At 43.8% G+C, this 27,600-nt stretch overlaps 1 protein-coding gene across 1 annotated transcript in view; it reads left to right on the top strand.

The window, feature by feature from the left end:
* The window catches only part of LOC136620418 (calpain-8-like), a 40,721-nt gene extending 15,144 nt beyond the window's left edge, over window positions 1-25,577 (top strand). Inside the window, exons 6-20 of the mRNA XM_066595178.1 lie at window positions 687-770; window positions 870-955; window positions 5,184-5,258; window positions 5,599-5,756; window positions 7,122-7,282; window positions 12,904-13,115; window positions 14,367-14,403; window positions 15,431-15,481; window positions 15,576-15,639; window positions 15,865-15,929; window positions 16,767-16,835; window positions 18,138-18,216; window positions 19,499-19,612; window positions 20,396-20,454; window positions 25,293-25,577. Of these exons, the coding sequence (XP_066451275.1) occupies window positions 687-770; window positions 870-955; window positions 5,184-5,258; window positions 5,599-5,756; window positions 7,122-7,282; window positions 12,904-13,115; window positions 14,367-14,403; window positions 15,431-15,481; window positions 15,576-15,639; window positions 15,865-15,929; window positions 16,767-16,835; window positions 18,138-18,216; window positions 19,499-19,612; window positions 20,396-20,454; window positions 25,293-25,316 (1,338 nt within the window). The 3' untranslated portion in view covers window positions 25,317-25,577. The remainder of the gene's footprint in view (window positions 1-686; window positions 771-869; window positions 956-5,183; window positions 5,259-5,598; window positions 5,757-7,121; window positions 7,283-12,903; window positions 13,116-14,366; window positions 14,404-15,430; window positions 15,482-15,575; window positions 15,640-15,864; window positions 15,930-16,766; window positions 16,836-18,137; window positions 18,217-19,498; window positions 19,613-20,395; window positions 20,455-25,292) is intronic.
* Window positions 25,578-27,600: the final 2,023 nt, after the last annotated feature.

A 27,600-nucleotide genomic window follows, 5' to 3' on the forward strand; every position in this document is an offset into this window, starting at 1 on the left:
CCTGTTGAGGAGCTCGGGCCTATAGGGCTAATCCTTCGCACTGCAGTTTCTCCTCACTCCAGAGCATGGCTGCACAGACTCAGGGGAGTATCCCCAACACCCCACACAGCAGCATATCTGCATAGACTGAACTACTCCCTGTCTCTTCTTCCTACTCATTCCCTCCTCTCTTAAAAGTCACAGTAGTTTGCAAATCGCAGAACATCAAATGCACAATAAAACAATCAGCAACAACCATACCCCTCCCCTACCTTGCATACAGACCCATTATGGCCTATATTGCTATTCAGACAGGTATTTTTTCACACAGACCAATGGTCCATGTAAAAAAAATCACAGCATGTCCTATTCTAATCCATATCGAGAACCAGAATTGAGCATGCAATGTCAATTGGTCACGGGAATTGGATAGCACATAGATGTGTTTCCATGTACTGTCCGATGCAAATTGCACTAGAAAATCTCAGACGCAACTCGCATACACCCATGTGAATGGGCCCTAAGAGGCCTAAAATGGGTTTATGAGATTAGAAAAATGCTCTACGTTTTATTTTTTCGGCTCTCACTTTTGGGTTCTGGTTCTGGGATTGCAAATGGATAGAGCTGAATTGCAATACCAGACAAAGACTGTGAATGAGAGTGGTGCTATTAATTAAAAAATAACAAAACCTTTTTTTTTTCTGCAGGTTCCTAAGACAGGATATGTGGAAAGTGTCAACGAATTGAATATTGTTTCAGGTCATGCATACTCAATAACCAGAGTAGCTGAGGTAAGGAACTCCCAGGCACACTTGAATGGAGCCCTTTCAATCTTGGTAATGATAATCTGAGCACTTTTTTATTCTTACATGGTGCTGTGTACTTTGAAGGTTATTTATGGTGAAAACTCGGTACAGCTCATCAGAGTGAGGAATCCCTGGGGTTATAAGGAATGGAGCGGAGCCTGGAGCGATAAGTAAGTACAGTAGTAAGTACACGCCACATCTACGTAACGTTAAATACTCCCCGCCTTGGGTCAGTCATTCCAAAAGCAATAGCTTACTATCTGATTGCATGAAATAGACTGAGCAAAATAATTTCTCTCACATTTAGTGGTGGATTATTAAAAGGACTTCTCTTGGATTTCAATATGTTCAAACTAGAGATGAGCGAACGTACTCGGTAAGGGCAATTTCGCAATCGAGCACCGAGATTTTCAAGTACTTCACTACTCGGGCGAAAAGTACTCGGGTGCGCCGGGGGACGGGGAGAGACGTGGCAGCGCGGGGGGTAGCAGCAGGGAACAGGGGGAAGCCCTCTCTCTCTCCCTCTCCCCCCCACTCCCCGCTGCAACCCCCCACGCCGCCACGGCGACCCCCGAATTTTTTCGCCCGAGTACGGAAGTACTCGAAAATCGCGGTATTCGGGCGAAAAAGGGGCGTGGCCGAGCACGTTCGCTCATCTCTAGTTCAAACCCTTAATCTGCAATGGTTTGCCTCTCTCTTTCCTAGCGAATTAATATGTAGACATATTCATGAGGAGGTCGGGGGAGATAGCGGTGAGTCTTGTATACCTATTTTATGTGTGTGACCAGATTTATACCATGAACTACGGTATTAGAGCATACTGACCACTTGTGGCCAAAGTTGTTTATGCGCAAATTCATATTTAACAATCCTGATTTTTATGTTTTAACTGTTCTGTTGGTTTTTTAACAACATGTAAGTACAATACTATTATTCAAAGTTATAGCGCTATCTCAACATTTACATAGCTAGCAGAAGCAGAAGCTCTGAGCGCCTTATGTACACCTGAGTAAGTAAAGATAAACAGTAAATGATAGTCCATTAACTGTGCGCTTCTTGAGCTGGAACCTCAGAAGGGGACCTCCAGGGATCCTTCTGCTGCTCGTAATGCCATCTTCAATACAAACTCAGTGTCCATTGTCTTTACACCAGTGTCAATATAACACTGGCTAATATATACCACTTTAATATATTCAGTAGTGACCTGTCTGTAAGCAAAAGAAGAATAGAAAGGAAAGGTAAGAAACAAATAAAAAGAGGGAACGGAGATGGGCGGGAAGTAAAAGGAATAGGGAATAAGGGGATATCTTGCACAGGAAAGCGACCATTCGCTCCTGGGATCGTAACCAGGTTAGCCCACCTACCCCAAAAATTCCTGAAATTCTGTTGTTTCTAAGAAAAGAGACCACGCCGCCCACTTTCCCAGAGAGTCTCTGCTGTCTGGATGATCCTCTACCATCAGTTCCTTCATATGTCTCAAATAGCCCAGTTCCTAAACAAACTCTACAATCAGGGGAGGGTGGGGGTGGGGGGTGGGGGGCAAGAGCTCTGCAAACGCCTGGGAATCATAGCGCTTGCTGCCGTAAGGAAGTGACACAAGAGGCCCTTCTTTATTGCTGATAAGCTCCCAGGAATGATGGAGAGCAGTACCAACTGTGGTGATTGAGTGACCGCCCCATTTTACCTTTTCATACACGGAAAATACGTCCCTCCACAAGTGCTTCAGGTCCAGGCATTCCCACTAAATGTGGAGCATCGTTCCCACCGCAGAGTTACATCGCCAACACTGGTCTGAGATTGAAGGGTGGATAAGATACCTATACAACCTGGAAAGAATTTTATAGTTTTTTTTCTGGGCTGCGCAAGCCACTGGTAGTTTGTGTGAGAGCAAGTATGCCCTGTCCCAGTCAGAGCCTGGTATCGAGATGGCCAATTCTCTCTCCCAACTAAGGACAAAAGAGGGGGGCCCAGGGGTAGTGCCATCCAGCAGTATTCTGTTTATACTTGACAGGTTGTGAGGGGGAAGGGATTCCTGTAGAAACAGGTTTTCAATTGCCGTGGGGGGCATCCACCAGCTGAGAGGATTCCTTTTGGGAGTTTAGAAAGGCCGATAACTGCCTACGTTCAAACCATGAAGGTTTTCTGTCTGGGCATCTGGCCTGAAGTGTGGGTTGTGAGGGCAGGACCCCGCTTGGAGCCACCTCAATCATCTCTATGCTGTCGGATGCTCTCCAGCACTGGAATGTGTTTGTGTGTTAACCAGGAGGGAATGCAGGATTGTGGAAAAGAGGTGTCAATGCTCCCTTGTGCAAGACTTCCACCAAAGACCTGCCTATCCCAAACATCCAGGCAATTCACTGCAAGTGGAGAGTATGATGTAGAGGGGGGGTCTATCCCTAGGGGACAGCCAAGGCAGGGTCTGGATATTGGGTCCAATCATGGCCCTCTCCCCTTCCACCCATTGTTTGTTTCCTGAACAAAAGTGCCTTTCAAGCAGTCTAGAGAGTATGGCTGCGAAGTAGTAGAGCTTAGGATCCGGGGCCCACACCCCTCCACGTGACTTATGATTGGATAGAGTATGATGGCTCAGCCTACTCCCTCTTCTTCCCCAAATGTATCTACAGAAGACCACCTGAACCTGCCTGAAGTATTGTTCCAGGACTCTAATAGGGAGCATCTGAAAATGGTGAAGGAACCGGGGGACCACATCCATCTTAAGAACATTGATTCGCCCAAACCAGGAAAAGTGTTTCTACAATAGGAGTTCAGCTCTAGGGTCGTTCTGTCTAGCAATGGGGCATAATTTAATTGGAATAACTGAGAAAATTCAGCAGATATGTGGACACCTAAATACTTCAGGAAAGTGGATCTCCACTTGAAGGGGAAGAGACTGGCCAGCTGTTGGACATTCCCTCTCGGGAAAGATATGTTCAGGGCTTCGGTCTTATTTATGTTGACCTTAAAATTGCTGAGATGGCCAAAGCAAGCAAATTCTCTCAGGATGACCAGGAGAGAAGTCCACAGCTGTGAGACTTACATAAGGAGGTCGTCAGCATATAAGCTGCTTTGTATTGTTCTTGTTCAATGGTGATGCCACATATGTCGGTATTTTTCCGAAGAGCTATAGCTAGGTGTTTTTAGTAAAAAAGTAGTTTGGATAAGAGGCCATTGGCCATTACCTGGGCTGTGGGGTCGGAGTATAGGGTCATAACTTTACCCAGAAACCCAGGACCAAGGCCGATCTGTTGAAGGGCGACTTGCAGGAAATCCCAATGCACCTGATCGAATGCCTTTTCAGTGTTGACCGAAAGTAGGCAAAACTGTTGTTTTAGTGTTGGGGCTCTCAACACCAGGAGGAGGGTTTTATTGATGTTGTCTTTGGCCTCCCTGCCCAGGACGAAGCCCACCTAATCATTGTGCATGATTGAGGGCAGAAGAGAGCCCAGCTTATTCGCCATAATTTTGGAAAATAATTTGACATCTATATTAATCAATGAGATGGGGTGGTAATTCCCACATATCAGTGTGTCTTTTCCTGGTTTGGGGATCATTGCAATGTGGGCCATTAATGACTGACATGGGAACGGAGAAACAAGGGAAAATTATTAAAGACCGCTGTTAGAAAGGGGGAGAGAAGCTTCAAATTGTTTTAAAAAAGTGAGGTGTAAATGCATTAGGGCTGGGGGATTTACCTGCTGGGGATTCTTTAATGACCTCCTCTACCTCTTCCCTAGATATGTCTTTCTCCAGGAGATCGCAAGTTTCCCTGGGACTGGGGGGAGGGCGCTTTCCTGCATATAGGATTGGAAGCGTGCATGCAGGGCATCTGGTGCCATGTCGTCGAATTGGCCTTTAATTTGATATAGCTCCCTATAATAAGCTCACAAGGCGTCTGGTATTCTATTAGGATCGTATGTTTTCTGCCCAGACTTCTCCATTATGAAAGATATGTAAGTGTGGCCTCTCCTGGTGTGGAGAAGTTGTGCGAGGGGGTGTCTGCATTTATTGTAGAATTCGTAGGGATACTTTTTGAGCAGATCTCCGGACCTTAAATATTTGTGATCTAGTATTCTTCGTAGCTTTTCTCTGGTGTTAAGTAATTCGATCAGGACTGATTGGGATCTATTATTTTTGTGTGTGATTTCTAGGGCGTTAATTTTGTCTAGTAGTTTTCAGATATTGTGGGAGCTTTCCCTTTTCAACCGTGCCCCATGTTTGATAAGGACCCCCCTTATTACACATTTTAGAGCCTCCCACTGCACTGCGAGGGACATTGGATCAGATGTGTGGTATAAAAGGAAGTCTGAGATTGTTTGTTTGATTTTCTCATAGTACACTGTTTCATTAAGGAGGTTGTCAATTTCCTGATTTTTAGCATGTTTTTTTTCATCCTCTCAGTTCTAAGGAGTGGGACAATGTGGATCCCAAAGTAAAATCAGAACTCCACAAAAAGGTTGACGATGGCGAGGTTTGGTAAGTTGTCTGTTTATATCAGTCTGCCCCCATAAACAGTGTCTTGCCAGATGCATCCGTAAACTGCTGACGACTTAAATTTGGTGCCTACCGGATACATATTTTTCCATTGTCCCTTAAAAGGTGCCTTGCCAAGTGTCCTGTACACAATAATCTCCACCTTTAGTGCCATCTAAACACACCAATTACTGAACATTAATTTAGGATTTTGAATAGAAATTCAGGTAATTTACTATGTCATAAGAAAATCAAGAAAATCAGTTCATTTTCACCCTTTAACTGTTTTTGATCCTCGTAAAGTTTATGAAATCTGTAAAATTCTAGTTTTGGTTCTTTGCAGGATAGCCTTCCCGGACTTTCTGAAATACTATTTTCGAGTAGACATCTGTGACATCAGTCTGAGCCGGGAGTGCTGTGGTGACGAATGTAGATGGTGCCTAACAGAGTTTAATGGAAGTTGGAAGAAGGGAAGCAGTGCTGGAGGGAGAGCAGATTTGGGTATGAATGCATGTTCTCCCAGACTGTGCCCACAACCATCAGACCTACAGATGTCTACATTACGCACAAACCTTAAGGCCTCATGTCCACTAGGAAATTCGAGCCCGCGCGGTTTCTCTATGCAGAATCCCGCAGCGGGACCCTCCTTTCACGGGGACATGAGGCCTGAAAATAGATTGTTCTTACCCGTCCGGACGCTGTGGGTTCCTGTCCGTTGCGGCCGGATCTTCTTTCTCTCTGCCCGGCGGATGTGCTCGGCACGCCGGCAGCGTGCCGCGCATTTTTTTTCCTCTTTGAACTGCTGCTCTCCCGCGCCGGAGAGCAGAAATTCAGCTGCAGGTGTACCGCGGGACCGGACGGCTTCCATAGACTACTATGGAAGCCTGCGGGAGACCCGCAGCTGAATTTCTGCTCTCCGGCGCGGGAAAGCAGGAGTTCAAAGAGAAGAAAAAAGAGTGCACGGCGCATGCGCGCGGCACGCTGCCGGTGCCGCAGCTGAATTTCTCTCACGTGCGGGAGAAACCACAAATCCATTAAAATGCCATCCGCGGGTGCAAATTACAATTTAATTGCCCGCGGATGGCTAATGGATCCCTATGGGCAAAATTTGAATGCGGATTCCACAGCGGAAATCCGCAATTTGATTTTGCCAGTGGACATGAGGCCTAAGGGTCTTTTACATGAGCCGATAATCACTTGGATTTCCACAATCCAGCGAGAATCTAAATTATTATTGTTCAGTGAAAATGCATGCCCCAACTGAACGGTGAACGAGAATTTAGTTTCTGCATGTCAAAAACTGAACGATGTATCGGCCCGTGTGGACAGGCAGTCGTTTACTTATGAACGACTGTCTGCTTACTGTGAATGGAGGCGGGCGGACTGGAACGCTTCCCGCTCCACTCCAACTCCATTCACTAGTGATAATTATTGCTGTGTAAAAGCACATAATCAAGGGGCTTATAAAAAGAAGCCTTTTGAAAAAAAACTTATGATTAAAACTATTTCACCGTTTTGGGTATACAGCTCCTATGCAGGCAGTAGGTTAGTAAGTAGAGGAAGGAGATGGAAATTAAAAAGAAATGCTGGCAGGATCAGACGATACGGGGTTTGCTTTTAGTTTGCAACCCTGCAGACTCATACTGTAGGTCTTGTGGTAACTTGGTGGGGTTATTCACTCCAGGACCGCCTTCTCCATCAGATGGGTGGCAACACATCAGGAAATTCACTTTCAGATGCTATCTTTAGTAAAATATCTAGTTTGTAACCATGCAGACTCATACTGTAGGTCTGCATAAGATCTGTATACACCAACTGCAACAACAACGATTCATATAATTTAATCCTTTTTTATCTTTCTTACAGACACGTTTTGGATAAACCCTCAGTACCGGATCACATTGAAATCTCCAGATGGTGATACCAGCAAGAAATGTACTATCATTGTGTCTCTGATACAGAAGGACCGAAGAAAGAAGAAACCTGAGGGTGTGAAAAACCTTTACATTGGCTTCTACATATATGAGGTTGTTGTGACTTTTTATTAGTAGTATTTTTATTCTTCTTAGGTTAAGTTTACACTATCGTTTTTTGTTCCTGTCTAGCTGTTGCATTGTGGGAGCAGCTAAAGGGAAAGAAAATGGAAATGAAAAATGGAAGAAAACAGATAGCTTTCCATTTGCTTCTATTTTCCACTGATTGCAATGTTAAAAAAAAAACCCAGAAACGTTGTAATTAGAGATGAGCGAACGTACTCGGATAGGCACTACTCGTCCGAGTAATGTGCCTTATCCGAGTACCGCTGTACTCGTGCTGAAAGATTCGGGACGCGCTGCGGAGCGGGGAGCTGCAGGGGAGAGCGGGGAGGAACGGAGGGGAGATCTTTCTCTCCTTCTCTCCCGCCCGCTCTGCCCCGCTCCCCGCTGCGACTCACCTGTCAGCAGCGGAGCGCCCCGAATCTTTCAGCACGAGTACAGCGGTACTCGGATAAGGCACATTACTCGGACGAGTAGTGCTTATCCGAGTACGTTTGCTCATCTCTAGTTGTAATACGTTTTGGTTACATACAAAGTAACATAGTATGTTAGGCTGAAAAAAGACAATGTCCATCTAGTTCAGCCTGTTTCCAACCCCCTTGTTGATCCAGAGAAAGGAAAAAACCCCAATGAGTAAGAAGCCAATTTAGTCCGACCCCATAATGGCAGTCAGAATAATCCCTGGATCAACATTTGAAAGTTCCTACCTGATTCCAAGACCAACAACCCCACTGGTTATTTAATGTCTATATTCTATAATGGATGCCCTCTTGTTACCGTCGCAGTCCTAGGTGTAAACGGATCATGGAAAGATCCTTGTATTGTCCTCGAATGTAGGACAATAATTTGGTCGCCCCAAATTAACCCCTTAGTGACCAACCCTGTTTGCGCCTTAAATGACCAGACCAAATTTTGGAAATCTGACATGTCACTTTAACATAGAACAACTCCGTAAAGGTTTTGCATATCCAAGTGATTCTGACATTGTTTTTTCGCCACATGTTGTACTTCATTTAGGTGGTAAAAATAGACCGATAGAATTTGTGTATATTTATTAAAAGTGCCAAAATTGGGAAAATTTTCAAAAAAATTTCATTTTTTTTTCACATTTTCAATTGCAAAATCTCAAATATGTGCAAATTTTTGATGAGATCCATATTTCCATCTGTTCACTTTATCTGAAAACGACCCCATCTAAAAAAAAAATACACATCATAATTTATTCACTGAGGGATGTCATGAGTATTTTGACCCCACAGTTCCTTTCAGGTGTTAATGCAATAGAGGAGAAAAAATGAAATTTCATATTTTAGCAAATATGTCATTTTAAAGACAGGATTTTTTCTATAGTGCACATGAACATGAGGATTTGCACCCCAAAATGGATAACCCTGTTTTGTCCTTTGTTCAGAAACATAACCATCGTACCCGTGAGGGAAGACAAAACTTAAAACTTTTTTTTCTACTTTTACACTTTGAAAAAAAAAACTTTTACATGTTCGCTGTTATCCATTGGAATTATGGCGACCACGTGACCAGTTCCAGGTGACTTTTCTCTGCTCTCAGCTACTCACGCTAGCCGACAACAGAGATATTTGAAATTTCTCTGGCCTCCCGACTTTCTGTGCATGTGCATGACATCTGGTGTGCATGCGGCGACGCCGGTATCAGGTCCTGGAAGACCAGAATGCCGCTGGACATCACGGAGGACAGGGGTGAGTACTCAGTGAGAGGAGCTGAAACTTTAACTTTTTGAAATGTTTTATTTACTTTTATGCGATCGCTGCTATACACTGGATAACGGTGATCGTATAACCGGTGGTTGCTCCCCGCGGCCCCCCATGACAGCTCCAGGTTGTCGGCTACCTCCAGCAGCTGACAACATGGAGCTGTCCCATCCATAGTCCACAGAGCGAGCGTATTAAAACCCACTTAGGCAGGATGTAAAAAGTCTATGGGGCAGTCACAAAGGGGTTAACCGTCTTTTCTCCAGGATGAATGATCCCAATTTTGATGCCTCTCTGGGTATTCCAGTCCTCTCATTCAGTTTATTAATTTAGTTGCCCTTCTTTGAACTCCATCAAGCACTGCAACATCTTTCCTGAGCACCGGTGTCCAGAACTGTACACAGTATTCCATGTGAGGCCTGACAAGTGCCTTATATAGTGGGAGGATAAGGTTCTTGTCCCTCGCTCCTATACCTCTTTTAATGCACCCCAAGACTGTATTTGCTTTTGCAGCAGCTGACTGGCATTGATTGCTCCAGTTATGTCTACAGTCAACTAGTACCCCCAGGTCTTTTTCCATATCACTTTTCCCTAGCAGTACCCTATTTAGTGTATATTGGTGACATCCATTTCTCCTGCCGATGCGCATAACCTTACATTTCTCAATATTGAACTTCATTTGCCATTTTTCTACCCAAGCTTCCAGTTTATCTAGGTCCATTTGCAGCTGTATATTGTCCTCCTTTGTATATCTTGTATAATTTTGTATCATCTATAAATATCAATATTTTGCTGTACAGCCCCTCTATCAGGTCATTAATAAATATATTGAAGAGAATGGGGCCTAATACTGAACCCTGTGGCACCCGAGTAGCAGCGGTGGCCCAATCAGAGTACGAGACATTTATTACCATCATCTGCGTTCTATCTCGGAGCCAGTTCTTTACCCAGATACACACGTTTTCACCCAGACCAAGCTGTCTCATTTTATATATCAGCCTATTATGTGGCATGGTGTCAAATGCTCCAGATATACGAGATCAATAGACTCTCCCAGGTCCAGCCTAGAACTTCATTGTAGAAGCTGATCAAATTGGCCTGACATAACCGACCCCTCATGAACCCATGCTGATGAGGAGTTATACTGTTGTTTTCCTTGAGGTATTCCAGGATGGCGTCTCTCAGAAACGACTCGAATATTTTTCCAATAATTGAAGTGAGACTTACCGGCCTGTAGTTACCAGGCTCTCTTTTAGACCCCTTTTTGTATATTGGACCCACACTGGCAATACGCCAATCCGGTGGTACAACCCCGGTCTATCACGTCACTTAGTTCCCTTAGGACCCTAAGGTGTATTCCATCTGGGCACGGCGATTTGTTAATTTTAATCCCTTTCAACCAGCTCTGTACTTCCTCCTGCATTAGGCAAGTGATATTTAGCGAGGATGATGGGGGTGGGTGGGTGGAGTGAGGGGGGGGGGGTGTTTTATCCTCCTGCATCTCATGTGACATTTATTTTTTCTTCATGAATACACTTGAGAAAAAAAACCAATTTAATAGATTCACCTTCCCCCCATCATCTTCTATGGTTTCTCCTGCATTATTTGTTAAAGGGCCAAAGCTTTCAGTACAAATCCTTTTACTGTTTATATAATTGAAGAATAGTTTAGGGTTATTTTTGCTCTCTTTGACAATCAGTCGCCCTGCCTCCTCCTTGGCAGTTTTGATCTTTTCCTTACACTAGTTCTTTTCCCTATATGTTTTTAGTGCTTCTTCACTGCCATCTTCTTTTAATAATTTCAATGCTTTCTTTTTGCTTATTGCCTCCCTTAGGCTGGGTTCACACGGGGCGTATTTTTGTCGGAAATCTCGCGGTTTGGCCGCAGCAAAAAACACGAGATTTCCGCCGGGAGAACCGCCGCGGTGGCTTTGAAGCGGTCCGGCCGCATGCTTTTCCGTTGCGGCCGGCTCTCCCATAGAGGAGAGCGCGGCTGTAACATAAATAAACAAAAAACCGACTGTAAACAGACATGCTGCTTCTTTTGAAACTGCGGCTGCGGCGACCGCAGCCACGGTTTCAACCGGATTTACCTCAGCGGATTAGCCGTCCCGTGTGGACGAGGTTTCTGAGAAACCTCGTCCACATGGCTGGCTAATCCCGAGATTAGCGGCTGCGGGCGGTTTTGCCGCGGGCGGATCTGCTGCGGCAGAACGGCGGCAAATCCGCCCTGTGTGAATCCAGCCTTACAGTCTTGTCGAGCCACATTGGGTTTCCTTCTACACTGTATGGACAAAAGTATTTGTACACTGCGTGTTTTTCAGAAAAAGAGCTTTATTATTCTATTTAGTAACATGTCAGCCCTCCTTTTGCTTGTATTACAAAGGCAACACATTGAGACATACTTTCCACAAGTTCTCTGTAAGTCTCGGCTGAAATAGCTTGCTATTCCTCGTGTAAGGCTGTGAGAGGAGGTTGCTGTGAGGATGGGCGTGGGTGGCGGTGCCGTACCCGTCGCTTCAGTTCGTCCTACAAGCGCTCGATTGGATGAATGAATAGTTATTACAAAATAAGCAGCTTTTTATTTTACCCATGCACTTCCCAGCATACCATTCAGCAAACTCAGTTTTTGCATATTTGCTGAAAAACATGCAGTGCCCAAATACTTTTTTCCATATAGTGTACTTGTAGTTCTTTTATTTTTAAAGAGTATGAACTGCTACTTAGCCAATCACAGGCTTTGTTTCAACATCATGTGCCGCCTATGGTGTAGTAGCCCAGAGTTAGCAGGGCACCTCTATAATGTTATATGTCTGTCTCGTGACCATTGTCTTGTCAGTGTCTTACTTGTGGAGTGCATTAGGTCTATGTGTATTGCACCTCTACAGCACTGTATGGATTAATGTCTAGGTTATGTCAGGAAAATGTATTGTTTTGTGAGTCATGTGATCGTGCTATGTTTTATGTCTTTGCAAGGGGGAATGCAAGTCAGTTGGGAGTTAGCAAGAGGGTCTAGCAGAAGTCTAGAGAGAGAGGAGTCTGACACCCACGCCTCAGAGATTGGCCTGCGTGTAGAGAGAATGGAGGAAGCTGAGCAACTTCCTTATGCTTGGCCTGGGACCAGTCTACTCAGGATATGCCGGTGTTACCACTAAGCACTGAGTGAGAGAAAAAGACTGGTGCATGGCTAAAGGAAAAGAAAAGTAATGTGACTGTGGACCGGCAGCGAGTTAAAGAGAGAGAGTCGCCAGGAGCATAACTGGGACTGTGAATCGTCCGGAGTACCCCGGGAATCCTCCCTGTCACACTACTTTATTCTGTTGTATCTGTGCCAGACTGCTGATGTTATTTGAAGTTATCAAGTTACGGACACTGCGGACCATTTCCGGTTTTCTCTAGAATGTTTTCCTTGTGTGTGGACTACTTTTATTCAATCATCCAAGATTTACTGCACAGTACGAAACGGTGGCGTCATGTGTGGCGTTTGGATTTAAGGTAACCTCTGGTTACTTTACCCTGTGACCTCCCCTAGCAGTAACTTGGCCGGGTCCTGAGCTACTCCCAGGGAGGAGATGATAGAGCCCCGTGACAAGGTCTTTATCTACCCCGCTATCTCCTTGGCTGCAATGACAGTATCACCGCTTAAGCTAGTAATTGACTGCAATGTTTGAGTGTACAATAAACAGCACGTGACAGCTGCAGCAGCGTCCCATTGCGATGCAGTGGGTACTGTAGTTCCTGCAGTGGACCAGGGGAGAGTGCATTTAATGTCTAATTGTGTTTATTGTTTATTTTACACTATTTCCTGCCCATAGGAAGTTTTTTAGTCCTGGAAAATGTCTTAAATTCATGACTATATATTTTCTGTTTGGCTTCTATGTAACAGGTTACCTCTTCGGACCAAATTCCTTTGGGAAAAGAGTTCTTCGATAACAATACCGAAGTAGACTCCATGGTTGATTATAAACCTTACCGTGAGGCAGTAAAAAAATCTGAGCTTCTTCCAGGGGAGTATATCATTGTGCCATCAACTTTTGATGAGCTTGAGGAATCTGATTTTTACATCCGTGTTTTCACTGAGCAACCAATCGAAGCAAAGTAAGTATTGTATACATATATTACTACTATTACTCAGGAATTACTCCATGAATTTAAATTTACTGTTGTCAACTCGTATTCTATTATAATAATTTAAAGGGATTGTCTATGAAAGGAATAAAATGGTCACCATCTGCAGCCTGTAAGGAAGGGTTGATTAGACCTGAAAGTAAGGGGAGGTGGAACCATGAACGGAGGAAGGAATTTACTTTTGTTAGCCAGTCAGGAAAAACAACATGGTGTTAGGCTCTGCCCACTCCTCAGCTCCACCTCCTCCTTTCACATCTCATCAGCCTAACTTAGTTACATTTTAGAATGGGTTTCTCACAGGGTGCAGATAACTGTTATTTTATTTCCTAAACTACACTTTTAAAGGAGATGTCCATCCAAAGTGTAAATGTGGCCATATAGTTGTAAATTAGAATTTAGAGTAGCCACCAAAGTTTGGAAAAGAGTTTTCATTTACTTACAAATTTATTGTTATTTTTCTATTTATTTCCCATTTTTGTAAAAGGGGCAACAAGAAGTGCCATCTATAAATTGAAGACATAATAGTGGATAACACTGCTGTTTCTTTCATATGGGAATGCTCTACATGGTTAGCTACGCCCTTTTTAAGATATGAATGAGCCTCACCCTTGATTGTGGTCTGGTTCAATGGACTTTCCTGTGAAATTTAGCACTGTTGGTTGACTACTAGGCCACAATGACTTTATACAGGCTGTTATGTATATGAGGCCTTAGTCTACAGAAAGTTCTATTCCACCCATTGTTCTGCCTCAGTTTGCCTCTGGGGTTGCTGCAAGTTTAAAGGCCCAATTACATCTCTGTTCAGAATCTGTAGTCAAATAAGGATGAATAGCTTTGCATGGCGTAGTTGCCAACAGTTCTGAGTTTTGCCAGACAGTCCCCAATTTAGACTGGAAAGCGTGCAGATTGTATGCTAATTACCATAAAGGGGACGAATCTGGGTGTTATGGGAGGCATTCCTAAAATGAAAATAGGTGTGGTTTAAATGTCCCGCAATTTGCTTTTCAAATGCTTGTAATTATGACATGGTTGCCTTGAGTCTTGCAGGGTTGGAGATATTATATGCAACGCCTCTTCCCCTTCTTGACAGTACAGGGTAGAGAGGGATCCTAAATGAGGACATCCCCACATAATGTCCATATGCCCTAAGACTAGATAAGGAATATTAGATTTGCCTCCATGTTGATCCTTCTAATCGTTTTACTTTTTATTTCTTTTCAGGGAGACCGAGAGCAGCGTGCAGGCCAATATATATGAGGTAATATGGTCATTTCTTTTTGGTTTGATCAGTGGTCTGGGCCCAATACATCAAAACTATATAAGAGGAGAAAGTAACCTGGGATGGGTAATGTCTATAGCTTGTTACCAGCCTGTTTCAGGGAGCATTGCAGATTCTGTCAGCAGAAGGGCAGCAGCAGAATGAATTAAACATGTGACTAATTAGGTGTGAGGGGGATCTAGTATCTGGCTAGAGGTTCTTCCTGGTGATCTGGGATAACGCCGGTAGGGTCTGGGAGCCGAAATGTATGCTTTGAGTAACAAACTTTAACCCCTTCATGACCGTCGATACGCCTTTTGACGGCCTGTATTGGCGGCCTACTTATGAAGAGAGATTGCGGGGCGAGCTCTCTTCATATACTGCGAGCCGCACGGCTCATGGAGGCTCTTGAACTTTTAAATGTTGCTGTCAAGTCTGAGATCACAGTGAGCCGTGTGGGGGTCATGGCAGCCGGGGTCCTTCTGAAAGGCCCCAGGGCTGTCATGGCAGAATGCCTATCAAGCCATCCTCATGGGGTGGCTTGATAGACTGCCTGTCAGATTACAGTATGATGTAATGCTATGGTAAAGACCACTAAAGGTCGAAACGTCGCCTGTTTTTGGGAATGGAGGAATAAATAAGAAAAATAATTTTTCTGCACCATTTATGCTGCCACTCTCATGATTTATTATTGGATTTACGGTGGAGTCGGAGCTCAGATTCCTTGTTGGTGAGCATATACAGTTTTACAAGCCTCACCCTTTTGGGTTTAATGATATTTGTACTGGAGATATGTATGCAGATTGTCATCATGTGGTTTACGGTAGTAACTATAGATGACTTTTGTGTCCAATGCCTAATCTTATTATGTGACAATTTTTAGAGTGTTGTAAACATTTTCCTTCTTATATATACACTACTAGCATGTCACAATTTCATCTCTATGAGACCGAATACATTGTGTGTACAGCGCTGCAGATTACGTTAATGCTAAATAAATACTGAATCTTTTCTTATCAATTCTCAGCCGGTCATTACTCCAGAGACGGATGCCGAGTTTGAAACTGTGAAAGTCGAGGTATTTATTATCCATCTCATGTGTAACATCGATCTCCTATCTCTCTCACATCCATCCTCTCTAACGTCCTACACTATGACAATGTTTTCTATAGTTAGAGAAAGGTGAATTTAAAGAAGATGAAGTGAAGGCTCTCCTCAACAAGATGATAGCAAAATGTAAGTTATGCTACTCCTTATACGAAATAATTAGGTTTTTTTATTGCTGTTTACCGTATTTCATTATCCTTCATGGGCAAAACTGTAAAAGTTCTTTTTGCCGGTCATTAGTGATATAATTTAGTATGATGGTAATATTAGTACTTTTATGCTGGGACTGTTTGTTGTGTTGGTATTTTATTGTAAAACTGAAGCATTATCATGAAATCATCTCTCTGTGTGCAGATCCTGACATCAAGTGCGATGGATTCAGTACAGAAGCAGTGCGACAGCTGATCAAACTTATGGATGTATCCAACTAACTAAATATACTCCATCACTCCATAGCATACTATGGAGCAGTATACAGGCAGCACAGGCCCCAAGGCTCCCCACACACTTGTCAACCTAGGAGGTCTTCCTTGGCAGAAGACTATTCTGCAAAGGTTGTTTATGAGGTTTCAGGCTCTTCATAACTTTTCAGAGTTGTCATTAGCAGAACCTTTGAGGAATCTTATGGAGCGTTCTTTCTTCTTTGTCTCTAGTAAAAGATATACTGTAATAATTTACCATTCTAACATCTCCGTTTGAAGTGTCCTGTCCGTAAGAACACCATCAAAATTCACTGCCTGCCATTGTATGGGACTCTGAATTTTCACCATAAGATTAAAACTAGTGACTTTAATCCCTCCACTTGTTTAAACCACCCAGAAAATTGTAATTAGCATAATTATATTTTGCTAGTTTCCAGCTGTCTAAACTCTGGGTGTGTCTCGTAGCCAGGTTTCTTTTAATGCGAAAATTATGGTAAAGAGTTGTGACAGTGATTTGAATTGGTACAGAGCCTACATGTTCTGGCAGTAAAAGGATTTAACTGAAAAGTCTGTGACAAACAGCGGCCGCTCTCCTTCCTTGGGTAAGTTCACACATGGTGGTATTTTTTGGTCTTCTTTAGGAGAAATGAGAAGCATTTATACTTGTGTTTTACAAAAAAAACTCCACAAAAATGCAGCACAAATCCTGAAAAACACCAATGGCACCATGATTGTTATATGGTATACTGGGTAGATAAAGTAAATGAAGGCATAGGTTGTACATGTATCGCCCAAGGACCCACACAAGAAGAACCTTAACTGCAGCATGTACAGGTGGACAACACAGGGACGCTGAGCACAGAAGAGTTCAAGAAGGCCTGGTTGAAGGTGGCGAATTACATGGTAATTAGAAATGTTCTTTCTTTTATAAGCATCTTGTCATTTAGTACTGTAGGCTATAAGGAATATTCATCTGACCTCTCCATTATGCAGACTGTCTGGAAACCTATGAACAATTTGTATCACTGGTTAACGACTGCTATTTCTGGTGGTTTGACATTTTGTGAAATATAGATGCAGATTGCGGGTGCTGGTGGTACCTGATCCAGTAATGGACAAAAGGACAAAAAAACCCCAGGCAGACCGCTTCATACACGAGCTGAGTGCACGCCATATACTGCAGGTGCCGGTTGTATTATACAGCAGATACCCACCTCTAATATCCATAACCAAAGATAACTCTGATTAACCACTTAAGATGTAACAGTCAATAGTGACCACAACATCTAAGCAGTTATACAGAGGGAAGGGACGTCCTCTGTGACCTGATCAGTCCCGTCATGCGATTGCAGGATGTGAAATAGTTGACTTGGCTGTCTGGGACCTATCAGTGCTGTCCAGGCCTGCCATGTACTAAAATCTATTAAGCCCAGTTTGGTATATGTATATTTAAGGCCCTTTTTCAAACAAAAAAAAAAGTTTAAAAAAATGCAGAAACTTTTTTTTAAAGAAAAAAACCCCCAAATATTGAATCTTTAGAACAGCCTTTCCCAATTGTTGCGTAAACAAATAATAATAATAAAGAGATAAACATAACGGTTTGGCTCTACGAGCAAAAGTCTGAACTAAATGTCAATTAATTTATTTCATACGGCGAATACTGGAATAAATGCACAATACCAGAATTGTTGTTTTTTGGTCACTTCAACTCTCAAAAAAATTGGAATAGTGAACAAAAAGACGTATGCATGCCAAAACGATGCCAATACAAACTACAGCTTGCCTGCTAAAAACAAGCCTTCATACAGCCCAACTGACGGGAAAATCAAGCAGTTGTGGGTCTCAGAATATAGCGCAATTGCCTTTTTGATTGCATTCCCAGGTTCAACCCAATGAGCCCTGATCAGTAGCAACCCAAAGGGCCCAGATTATCACCAGTAGCCATTGTGTCATCATCGAGTAAGTGATAGCTTGTCATAACGATGATTAAGAAGAACACGAGAGAGAGAGTGAGTGAGAGACACGCAAACCAAGAAAGATAAAAAAAAGATAAAGAATAAGAACTTATCTGCAGTATAGAAATGTTTTGGCCAGGAGCCCTGTAACTGCTGGGGGCCCACCTAATTTAGGGCCTGTGATAGTATGAAGCCCCCAGCCTCTGAGGGCTCCTCTGTTAATGCTGAATATGATTTCTCTCTACTTTAGAACATTTTCAAGTCTGCGGACGCTGACAATTCAGGAACTATTAGTGTTCCAGAGTTCCGAAACGCAATGCAAAAAGCAGGTAGGCGGGGGAAAAAAATCATAAAATAACATTATATTTTTACAATATTCAGTCTTATAGCTACTTTATTTCAGTACTAATTACACAATGATGGAGACTAAATGTATTGATTTGTAAATGTAACCGTCCTTCTCACTTACGCACCGCGTAAAATAAAAGAGACTATATATTCCCATCTCTTCTGCCCCCTAGGACACAGCTGATCGTCTCTAGTGGCCCCAATGCCAGCTCCCACTGTGTACGTCCGGTAGAAGTCAGGATATGAGCCCTGATACCAGCAGTTCGAACTCTGGCGCTGCAGCCTCTGATTGGCCGCAACATCCACTCGACTTCCGACAGACGTACACAACGGGAACTGGTGCTGTGGGAGCCAATCAGCTGTGTCCCGGGTGCAGAAGAAAGGTAAGCATTGTCATTTTTTTTTTATTTTACGCCGGGACCATCTGTTAGAAATTTCCTTTGTGGTAGTGACAAAACCCTTTTAATGATACAACCCTTTTTGACCAATCAAATATCATAATTCAATCTCCAAAAATGTTTGTAGATTAATATTAGTGATTTTTAAGTTGATGAGATATTATTAAATCTACCTTAGAGTGATCATTTGGCTTGAAACGATTTCTTCAACTGAGAAAGTTCCAGTTCCTCCCAGGATCTCTATGGAGTTAAGATCCAGAATTTGACTTGGCCATTCAGCATCACTGGAGAGATCCGTGCAGGCACAGCTGAAGCCCCCTCTTCAGCTATGCAGGTAGCTGAAGACTGATTTCTTAGCACCGTCTGCACCCAGCTACATAGCTGAAAAGGGGTTTTGTACAACAAATGTACAGAATAGGCTAATAAAATGTATTACAAAAATAGATATCGCCTATTCTGTAACGTGCCCTTACTTTTTACCTATTTAGGCTAACATCACATGCGCGATATCGGGCCATGCATCACCGCTCGATATTGCACTTGCCAACGTATGATTTTCCCAAGGATGCAAGGCGTTTTTATCTCAAAACCTCCTCGCATCACTTTGGGGAAGCAGCAATCCTGGTTTTCAGTGGGGAGCCCTTGCATTGCGTGCACCTAGCTGCCACCGACCCCATTGAAAATAATGGGCAATGCGACGGCACGCCCAATAATCGCTCATGTGTATGACCCCATTATGGGGTACATATTCGAGCAGGATCTGTTCGTCTTGCAACGCACAAATCTTGCACGATTTTTTGGGGCCGTGTGACAACTGCCTTAGTCTCTTGTGCCCCGTTGTCTTCTGTAATGTAATATTTTGCAGGGTTTACTCTGAAGATCAGTCACATAGATGACGTTGTGGGGAGACTAATGAATCGTAACCAGGTGAAGTTTGTGGAGTTTATATTGTCCATGTTGCATCTGGAGACCGTAATTAGTGAGTATAGAGTCATTCTCATCTATTATATCCAGATATTCTGAGATTGGCCTGTGTTCTTCATCAAACTTTCCAATCTTATATAGACATATAATAAATGCCACAAAATGACCTTTTTATTATGTGATGTTGTATAACAGAGCTTCATTAGGGCCGCATGCTCCGGCGTGGCAGAACTGCTGCACATTTGTGGGCCTGAGTTCCACAGGGCACGTCTGCAGCAATTTACAGCATATAGCAAATTCCTGTCTTCCATGACAGTCTGAAATAAAGCAGTTCTGTGGGAAGAACTCCTATTAGTGAACGTTCACTAGTAGCGGATTTTAGTACGTATTTGCATTAAAATCCGCAGCATATTTTGTACTGCAGATTTTAGTGCGGATTTTGATGCAGGTTTTCTGCAGCCAAAAATCTGCACCAACTCAGCTGCATGCGAACGTACCCTAATTAAAGGGGTATTTCATGACTTCTCTTTAGGATGGTCATCAATATCCAACAGGTGGGGCCGCTGCTTTGGAGCATCAGCTGCCTGTAGTGCCGGGATTATCCTTGGCTGATCCCACCATTTACAATGTAATGTATATGGGGATTGTTAGATACCCCTTAAGTAACTTCTTTCAAGGAGAAAAATTAAATTATCCCACGGTTACTAAACAGTTTGCGCCCCCCAAAAATTGGCAAAATGAGGTGTGCGACAAATTAGCGTTTTTCTCATCACGATCTGCACTGATGCTTTGCGGTATATTCCTCTATACTCACACGTGTCCCGTCTTCTCACCACAGATTTGTTTAAAATTTTGGATCGCGATGAAGCTGGATCGATCAGCCTGAGTTTCCCCGAGGTGAGTGGGACAGAACATATAGAAATGACCGCTCTCAGGATCAGCCAAGTGACCATTAAGTAAAGAGCGGTTTTGTGTCTCGGACAACCAATAGAACTACAATATTTGCAATACCCCAAACTGCGCCTTTCCTGCTCGGTATAATAAGCCGGGCGGTAATATTACTCCTCCGCCTGGATGCTTTCCATCAGCAGCTTGTAGACTGGATGTCCCACAGATCTGCCTCTCCAGCGGTTTCCTTACCTCACCATCATGGCCGTCCTGTTCATTGTACTTCAGTCCCTAAGATGAAATCTCTTGCTGCTTCCTGTGGCCCCTACTACTAGCGCAGAGTCTGCCTCATAAGGCACAATGGGTCTCACATAATGGGTGACATCTCCCATGGACTGCACACACGTCCTCCATAGTAGCCTGCGGCTCAGACCGCTCTGCCGCCCCCCATCTTCCTGTCTGTGTTATACCGTGAGGTAACTTGTCTCCGGCTCACATTCCCTCACAAGTTTTACCTCACAATTTGTTATTTTCTCTCACAGGAGTTTTACCTCAGGTTTTACTGTGCGGCACCACCTCAGCTGCCCACTTCCTGTCTCCCTCCCGGGGGCTGATGGGACTTGTAGTTTTGTCCCCCTGAATGTTAATATTAAGCAGAAAGATAGCAAAGCTTTTTCTTTTCAGCAGACGGTTTATGACAGGATTTCCCCAGGTAAGGGCTGCTGGTATAGCCATTAGAGATGAGCGAACGTACTCGGTAAAGCACTACTCGTCCGAGTAATGTGCTTTATCCAAGTACCTCCCCGCTCATCCTGAAAGATTCGGGGAGCGCCGCGGAGCGGGGAGCTGCAGGGGAGAGCGGGGAGGAATGGAGGGGAGATCTCTCTCTCCTTCTCTCCCGCCTGCTCTCCCCTGCTCCCCGCCGCAACTCACCTGTCAGCAGTGGCGCTCCCCGAATCTTTCAGGACGAGCGGGGAGGTACTCGGATAAAGCACATTACTCGGACGAGTAGTGCTTTACCGAGTACGTTCGCTCATCTCTAATAGCCATTTCTGTACTTAAAAACATTGGTGGGGGATAGTAACTGCTTTTCCACAGTCAACAGTAAATTTACGTCACTGCTCTCTGGGCTCTGTGCAGCAGCGATGGGTACTGGTGCATCTTGTCTCCACTAGCAGAATGGGTGGAGACAAAATGCGCACCCACAACTATGCCCACAAAGTGAGATTGGCTGGGCTGTAGAATGGGTGTGGGAAAACTTTGGATTGGCTGGTCGGTCGCTCCCAGCCCTGCGCTCACACAGGGAGCGGGGGAAGGTGTGTTAGTGACTGGAGCCGGCACGGAAAAATGCTGGATATGCATTGCGACTGTTGTGGGCATCACCTGGCCCTCCCCTCAAAGCCAACCCATGTCACCACCTATAGTTCTGGTAGAGACAAGATGCACCAGTACCACAGCGACGTATATTTGTCGGGGGCTCCACAGTGAGTAAAACATCCAAAACAGGCCGCTATGTTAAATTAGTATGTTCCCTAAATTGCTCAGAAATGTGAGGTTTTCAAATGAGCTTCCAAAGTAAACAAGTCAAAATACATGCTGTACTAATTTTTATCAGATATGTATTTACATTTTTGCCTTAGGGAATTGAAAAAAATTACAAAATTGAGGGCATTTTTTATTATTTTATCGGTTTTAATAAATATATACAAATCATATTGGCCGAAAATACATTAGGATTACTTGGATTTGTAAAACCTACACAGAACTCTATGCCAGCTTTCCTTTCTAATTTACACCAGGTTGCAACGGAAATTATACATAAATATTTTGGGCTGTGGTGCCCTTTTCTGCAAGCCCCACCACTTCTCCTAAACTGAGGTGTGAGCTGCTGTAAATTGCAGAAAGCAACAATTGTTGTGCAAGTGAGACTTGTTACAAAGTTTGAAATTTTTATGTACAAGTTTTGGCTTCCTAAATCCCTCCCCCTCCCCGTAGTCTTTGCACCCATTGTTCAGCCTGTTGGCAACTGGGAGCCCCACTGCGCAAGTTACACTTGTATTCAAGCCTTGGGGATCTTCTGGTAATCTGATGGGCCAGTCTAATGCATTGTGTAGCTGTAATGGTGGCCATAGTAGTTGTCAGTAAATTTTTTTTCTAGAAGTGAAAACACAATCAGGAAGATTTATTAATCAAAATGTGCAAAAAATGTGGGGTACAATTTGTGAGCCAGATTTATGCATTTTAGGCAATCTTTATGCTTCAGTAGACTATTTTGAAATCGAGACATTGGAGTTAGCGGTAGGTATATGGTTACTGGATAACATCCCTTCAATAGGGCTGCCTGTAGTAAAATAACAAACTGAGCTCTACTTACCCCTTTATGACTGACAGGATCCAGCACTGCAGCCTCACTGTGGTCCCGGTGATTGTTATGACAGCTGATATCCGCAGAAGTCAGGTAATTGCTGTAGCTGATCAGAGGCTGCAACGTCACATTCCGGGACTCATCATGGTGCTCAAGATGAGAGCCCCAATGCCAGGAGAACAGGCAGTGATGCTGCAGCCTCTGATTGACTGCAGCGGACACCTGACTTCCGGTGAAGTCAGATGTCACAACAAACGTTGGGTCCACAGCAGGGCTGCAACATCGGATCTCAGCGATGGTGGAGGGGTAAGTACAGCTTTTTATTTTACTACAGGCAGCCTTATTGAAGAAATGTTGTCCAGTAACTGGACATCCCCTGTAACCCCATAATGCTACAGGGCGTACAGTTACAACCTGCAGCTTCATGGTATGTATGTAGGGGGATCGCGGGTCGGCTGTTTCTTACGCTGATCTTAAACGGACTGGTCAGATTCTGCAGCTGAATCTGGCTCTGTCCCCGACATTGGCTTCAGTGGAAGCCATCCGTGCGGAACTCAAAAAAAAAAATAGAGCAGGCTGCGTCTTTATTTCACGGAAATCGCAATCACTATCTGCTCATCTGAGCAGATATGCAAATGTTCTATTCCTTTAATGTGTGCGTAATACTGGGGATCGTCCGCACGGGTGATGATTGTGTATTCCACAATAGAAATCCGGTTGTGTAAGACCGGCCTTACAGCCGACACCTGCCCGCAACAGCTCCAATAATTTGTGCCGCTCACAGGAGCTGTTAACCCTTTAAATGCCACCACCAATTCTGACAGCAGCATTTAAATGCCCCGATAAATGGTTGGGGGTCCAATACGTCCCCCCACAATGAGATCGTGGGATGCCGTGCGCTTTCTGAAATGTTCCATGCCAGTGGCGTTGCTGTCAGATCGCAGCATTACATCATAATGCAGGATCAAAACACACAGACTGTCACACAGGATCAGCTTAGATACAGCAGCTCAGCAGACAGTATCACACATGATAGTTGCTTCAGAAGTAATACAGACTACCCAATAGTTGCCCCAGTAGTAATACAGACTCCCCCCAATAGTTGCCTCAGTAGTAATACAGACCCTCTCAATAGTTGCCCCAGTAGTAATACAGGCCCCCCCAATAGTTGCCCCAGTAGTAATACAGACCCCCCAATAGTTGCCCCAGTAGTAATACAGACCCCCCAATAGTTGCCCCAGTAGTAAGAGTGTCCCCCAATAGATGCCCCAGCAGTAGTAGTGACCCCCAATAGTTGCCCCAGCAGTAATAGGGACCCCCAATAGTTGCCCCAGTGGTAATAGAGACCCTGAATAGTTGCCCCAGTGGTAATAGTGACCACCAATAGATGCCCCAGCAGTAGTAGTGACCCCCAATAGTTGCCCCAGCTGTAATAGTGACTCCCAATAGTTGCTCCAGCGGTAATAGTCACCCCCAATAGTTGCCCCAGCAGTAAGTGACCCTAAATAGTTGCCCCAGCAGTAAGAGTGACCCCCAATAGTTGCCCTAGCAGTAAGAGTGACCCCAAATAGTTGCCTCAGCAGGTAGTAGTAGATACCGCCGATACTGTCCCTAGTAGTAATAGTGACCCTCACTTACCCTTCAGCTAAGGCGATCGGCCAGTAGACGCTGCTGTCAGGATTGGCTTCAACACGGACTTTTGAATGAACTGCGCATGCGCGACGAATCAGACGTGCGTTCTCGAGAAGCCAACAAGTGCTACAGCGTCTGCGCAACAAAACTAGAATGGAATGGGCTGGATTTGTCGTAACCAAGGGCGACGGAATGGTAAGCATGGGGGGGGGGCACCTGTTCAGGTAAGTATATAACCTCTGTATGGCTCATTTACAAAGCACACAGTATATTACAAAGTGCTTTGCAGTGGTCATACAGAAGTGCATAAATGCACTTGTCACGGTCGGACAACACCTTTAATTAAACTTTAAAAAAAAAAACCTTTTGCCATATTTACATTAAAAGAATAAAACAAAAAAAATGTTATTATTGCAGTGTCTGTAAAAGTCCGATCTATCAAAGTAACGCATTATTTATCCCCCATGGTGAATAAAGAATGCCAGAATTGCGGGGTTTTTGTTGTCACCCCATCTCAGAAAAAATGTAATAAAAAAGCGATCAAAAAGTCATATATACCACAAAATAGTACAAAAAAGGCTGTGTCCGGGGTAAATGGCGTGAACCATTATTATTGGTGTGCAGTAAGCCTGTGAGCAATTATTATTTCTTCCTGCTTTGTTTGTTCTTAAGAGTTACCATCATGGAAGAGAAAAGCATCTAAAACATCTACCGAGATGCGCAAAATGTATTATACGAAGTGCCCCATTGTGGTGAATTTGGCACAGTTTCTACCGGCTGGTCTAGTTTTACTCTGTGTAACTTTAGGACAGTAATAATAAATCTCCCACTATAACTTTTGTTTTCACAGTTTCTAAGCACAGCAATGGCATAAGAATGACCATGCGGAAGACGCTTGACTTCAGCCTTCAATCACCACGCTCAGTAGACTCTTCTAAATCTGACATAAGCATATAAATTAATGATTTCAATTAAAAAAACGCTCAGCAACGCAGAATATTCTCAGTTATATAATATAATGTGTTATGATTCGCATTAAAAGAACTTAGCTCATACTGAAAATCAGGCTTGACAAAGACCGCATAGGTCGAAACGTCGCATATTTGATGGATACCATTGAGACAGAATAGATGGTTTGGATACCATATCCAGTAAGATACTAGTTCCTGAGTGCCGCACACCTGTTCTTATTGCTGGAGTGCGTATAGAAGATCGGTGGGTCAACATCGTTGTGTTGCTGGCACCTAGCATTGTTTTCTCCCCCACTGAGTGGATGATTGCGGTGTGCCGCTGGCTGCCTATTTGCTTCTCGGACTCTTCTAGATCTGACATAAGCATATAAATTAATGATTTCAATAAAAAAAACGCTCAGCAACGCAGAATATTCTCAGTTATATGTTATGATTCGCATTAAAAGAACTTTGCTCATACTGAAAAAAATTATTTTGTCTGTCATTATCTAGTAAATTGGCTCACTTTGACCACTATATTCATCGCCTTTCATTGGCAAGAGCTGATCATTACAACTCCCGGTCACTTCATTAGGGTAAAACTGGCCCAATCGTTTTATTAACAGAACCCTATACAATGAGATGTGCCACTAAAGTTTAGAACGTACATATACATCCTAGCTGCATGATGCATCAATAATTAGGGCGTATATATAAAGATGGTGGACACAAAGGGTTAAAAGAAAAAAGAAAAATGTGAACCTTTGTTCCCAAGTCTTCTATTAATAATCGATTAAACAGAGTACACATATTTGGTGTTTTTATGTATGGGAGCGTGAAACTTTTTTTTCTATAAAATTGTTTATCTTTCAAGTCATTGGGGGACACGGACCACCTTGGGTATAGCTGTTGCCACTAGGAGGCAACACTAAGCAAAGAAAAAGTTAGTCCCTCCTACCAGCTATACCCCTCCTGCAGGAACTTAGCTAAATTAGTTTTAGCTTAGTGTCCGTAGTGTGAGACAGCCCCTTACCCCCTCCTTCTGTGGTGCAAATATCTTGCTGATATGACACATGCTTTTTCTGTATCTGCCAACATTATCATACAAGCAGTGGTGAGGTAACATCCTTGCCTTCTATAGGCTAAGAATGGAACCGCTGCTCAGTTCTGTCTCTACTGCTTAGAAGAATCACAAAAATCCTGAAGAAATAAGTGTCAGAGGCAGAGAACCTAATTTACAGTAAAATTATGACAGGTGGGGAAGAAAAACAGCAGGATATCTCTCTGATTGGGCAGGAGGTAGTTAAGTTGGTGACATGATACGGATCAGAGATGGGGGTAAGTGACATTCTTTGAGAAAAAAATTGAAAGGGGATGGCATGTGGAAACTGGGAAAAGTGGAGGGCAGGAGGACAAGGAATAAATCCCTGTTTGGAGTATGGTGATCGGGAGTGGAGAAGTGCTGCAGCGCGGGACGCTCAGAGGTTTATCTGTAGGGGAAAAAAGCGGGACATTCAAGTTCACTGGTTCGCCAGACCAAGGAAGGTGCGGCGTTATGAAGATTTGAAAGCCCGCGGGGAATGGGCAGGAGATTTAAATTTTAGTCTCCAGCCGCCAATAGGTTGAATAGAGATGAAGGGGCAGGGTTAAGAAAAATTGAATGCTTGCGGGAGGTGGTGGGCAAGGGAGGGGTGGGGTTGTGAAAATTTGAAAATTCGCAGGGAATGGGTGGAAAATAGGTAGAGAAGAGGTGAAGGGGCAAAGTATTGGAAAAGTGAATGTTGTGGGAGGAGCACTCGAGCATCAATGGTTAACAAACTAAGAGCTGGACTAGTCTGGATCAGTAAGCCCACATGGAATGGTTGGCAGAACTCAAATCTCCACCTGCTGAAAGGCTGGGGAGAATTAGAAGTTGAAAAGGCTTGGTGACAAGGAATGGGTTGAAATTTGATATTATACATAGCATACATATTGCAGAGAAAAGGATATGGAATGGCGCCCATCACCTGGGCAGCAGCCAATTCAACGCTGCAGACTTCCTCATCGCGTGGTCCTCTTACCACTAAGACTACAGGTGTGATTTGCCACAATTGCAGTCTGTTAGCGCATTGCCTTCCACATGATTGGTCCAACTGGCGATGTCTGAATGTGGAGGAGGTGATGCCAGAGCACGCAGCATCTTGTGTGCAGTGCACAGCAGGCGATATG

The sequence above is a fragment of the Eleutherodactylus coqui genome, chromosome 3 (genome assembly GCF_035609145.1).
Source record: "Eleutherodactylus coqui strain aEleCoq1 chromosome 3, aEleCoq1.hap1, whole genome shotgun sequence".
Classification (NCBI taxonomy): Eukaryota; Metazoa; Chordata; class Amphibia; order Anura; family Eleutherodactylidae; genus Eleutherodactylus; species Eleutherodactylus coqui.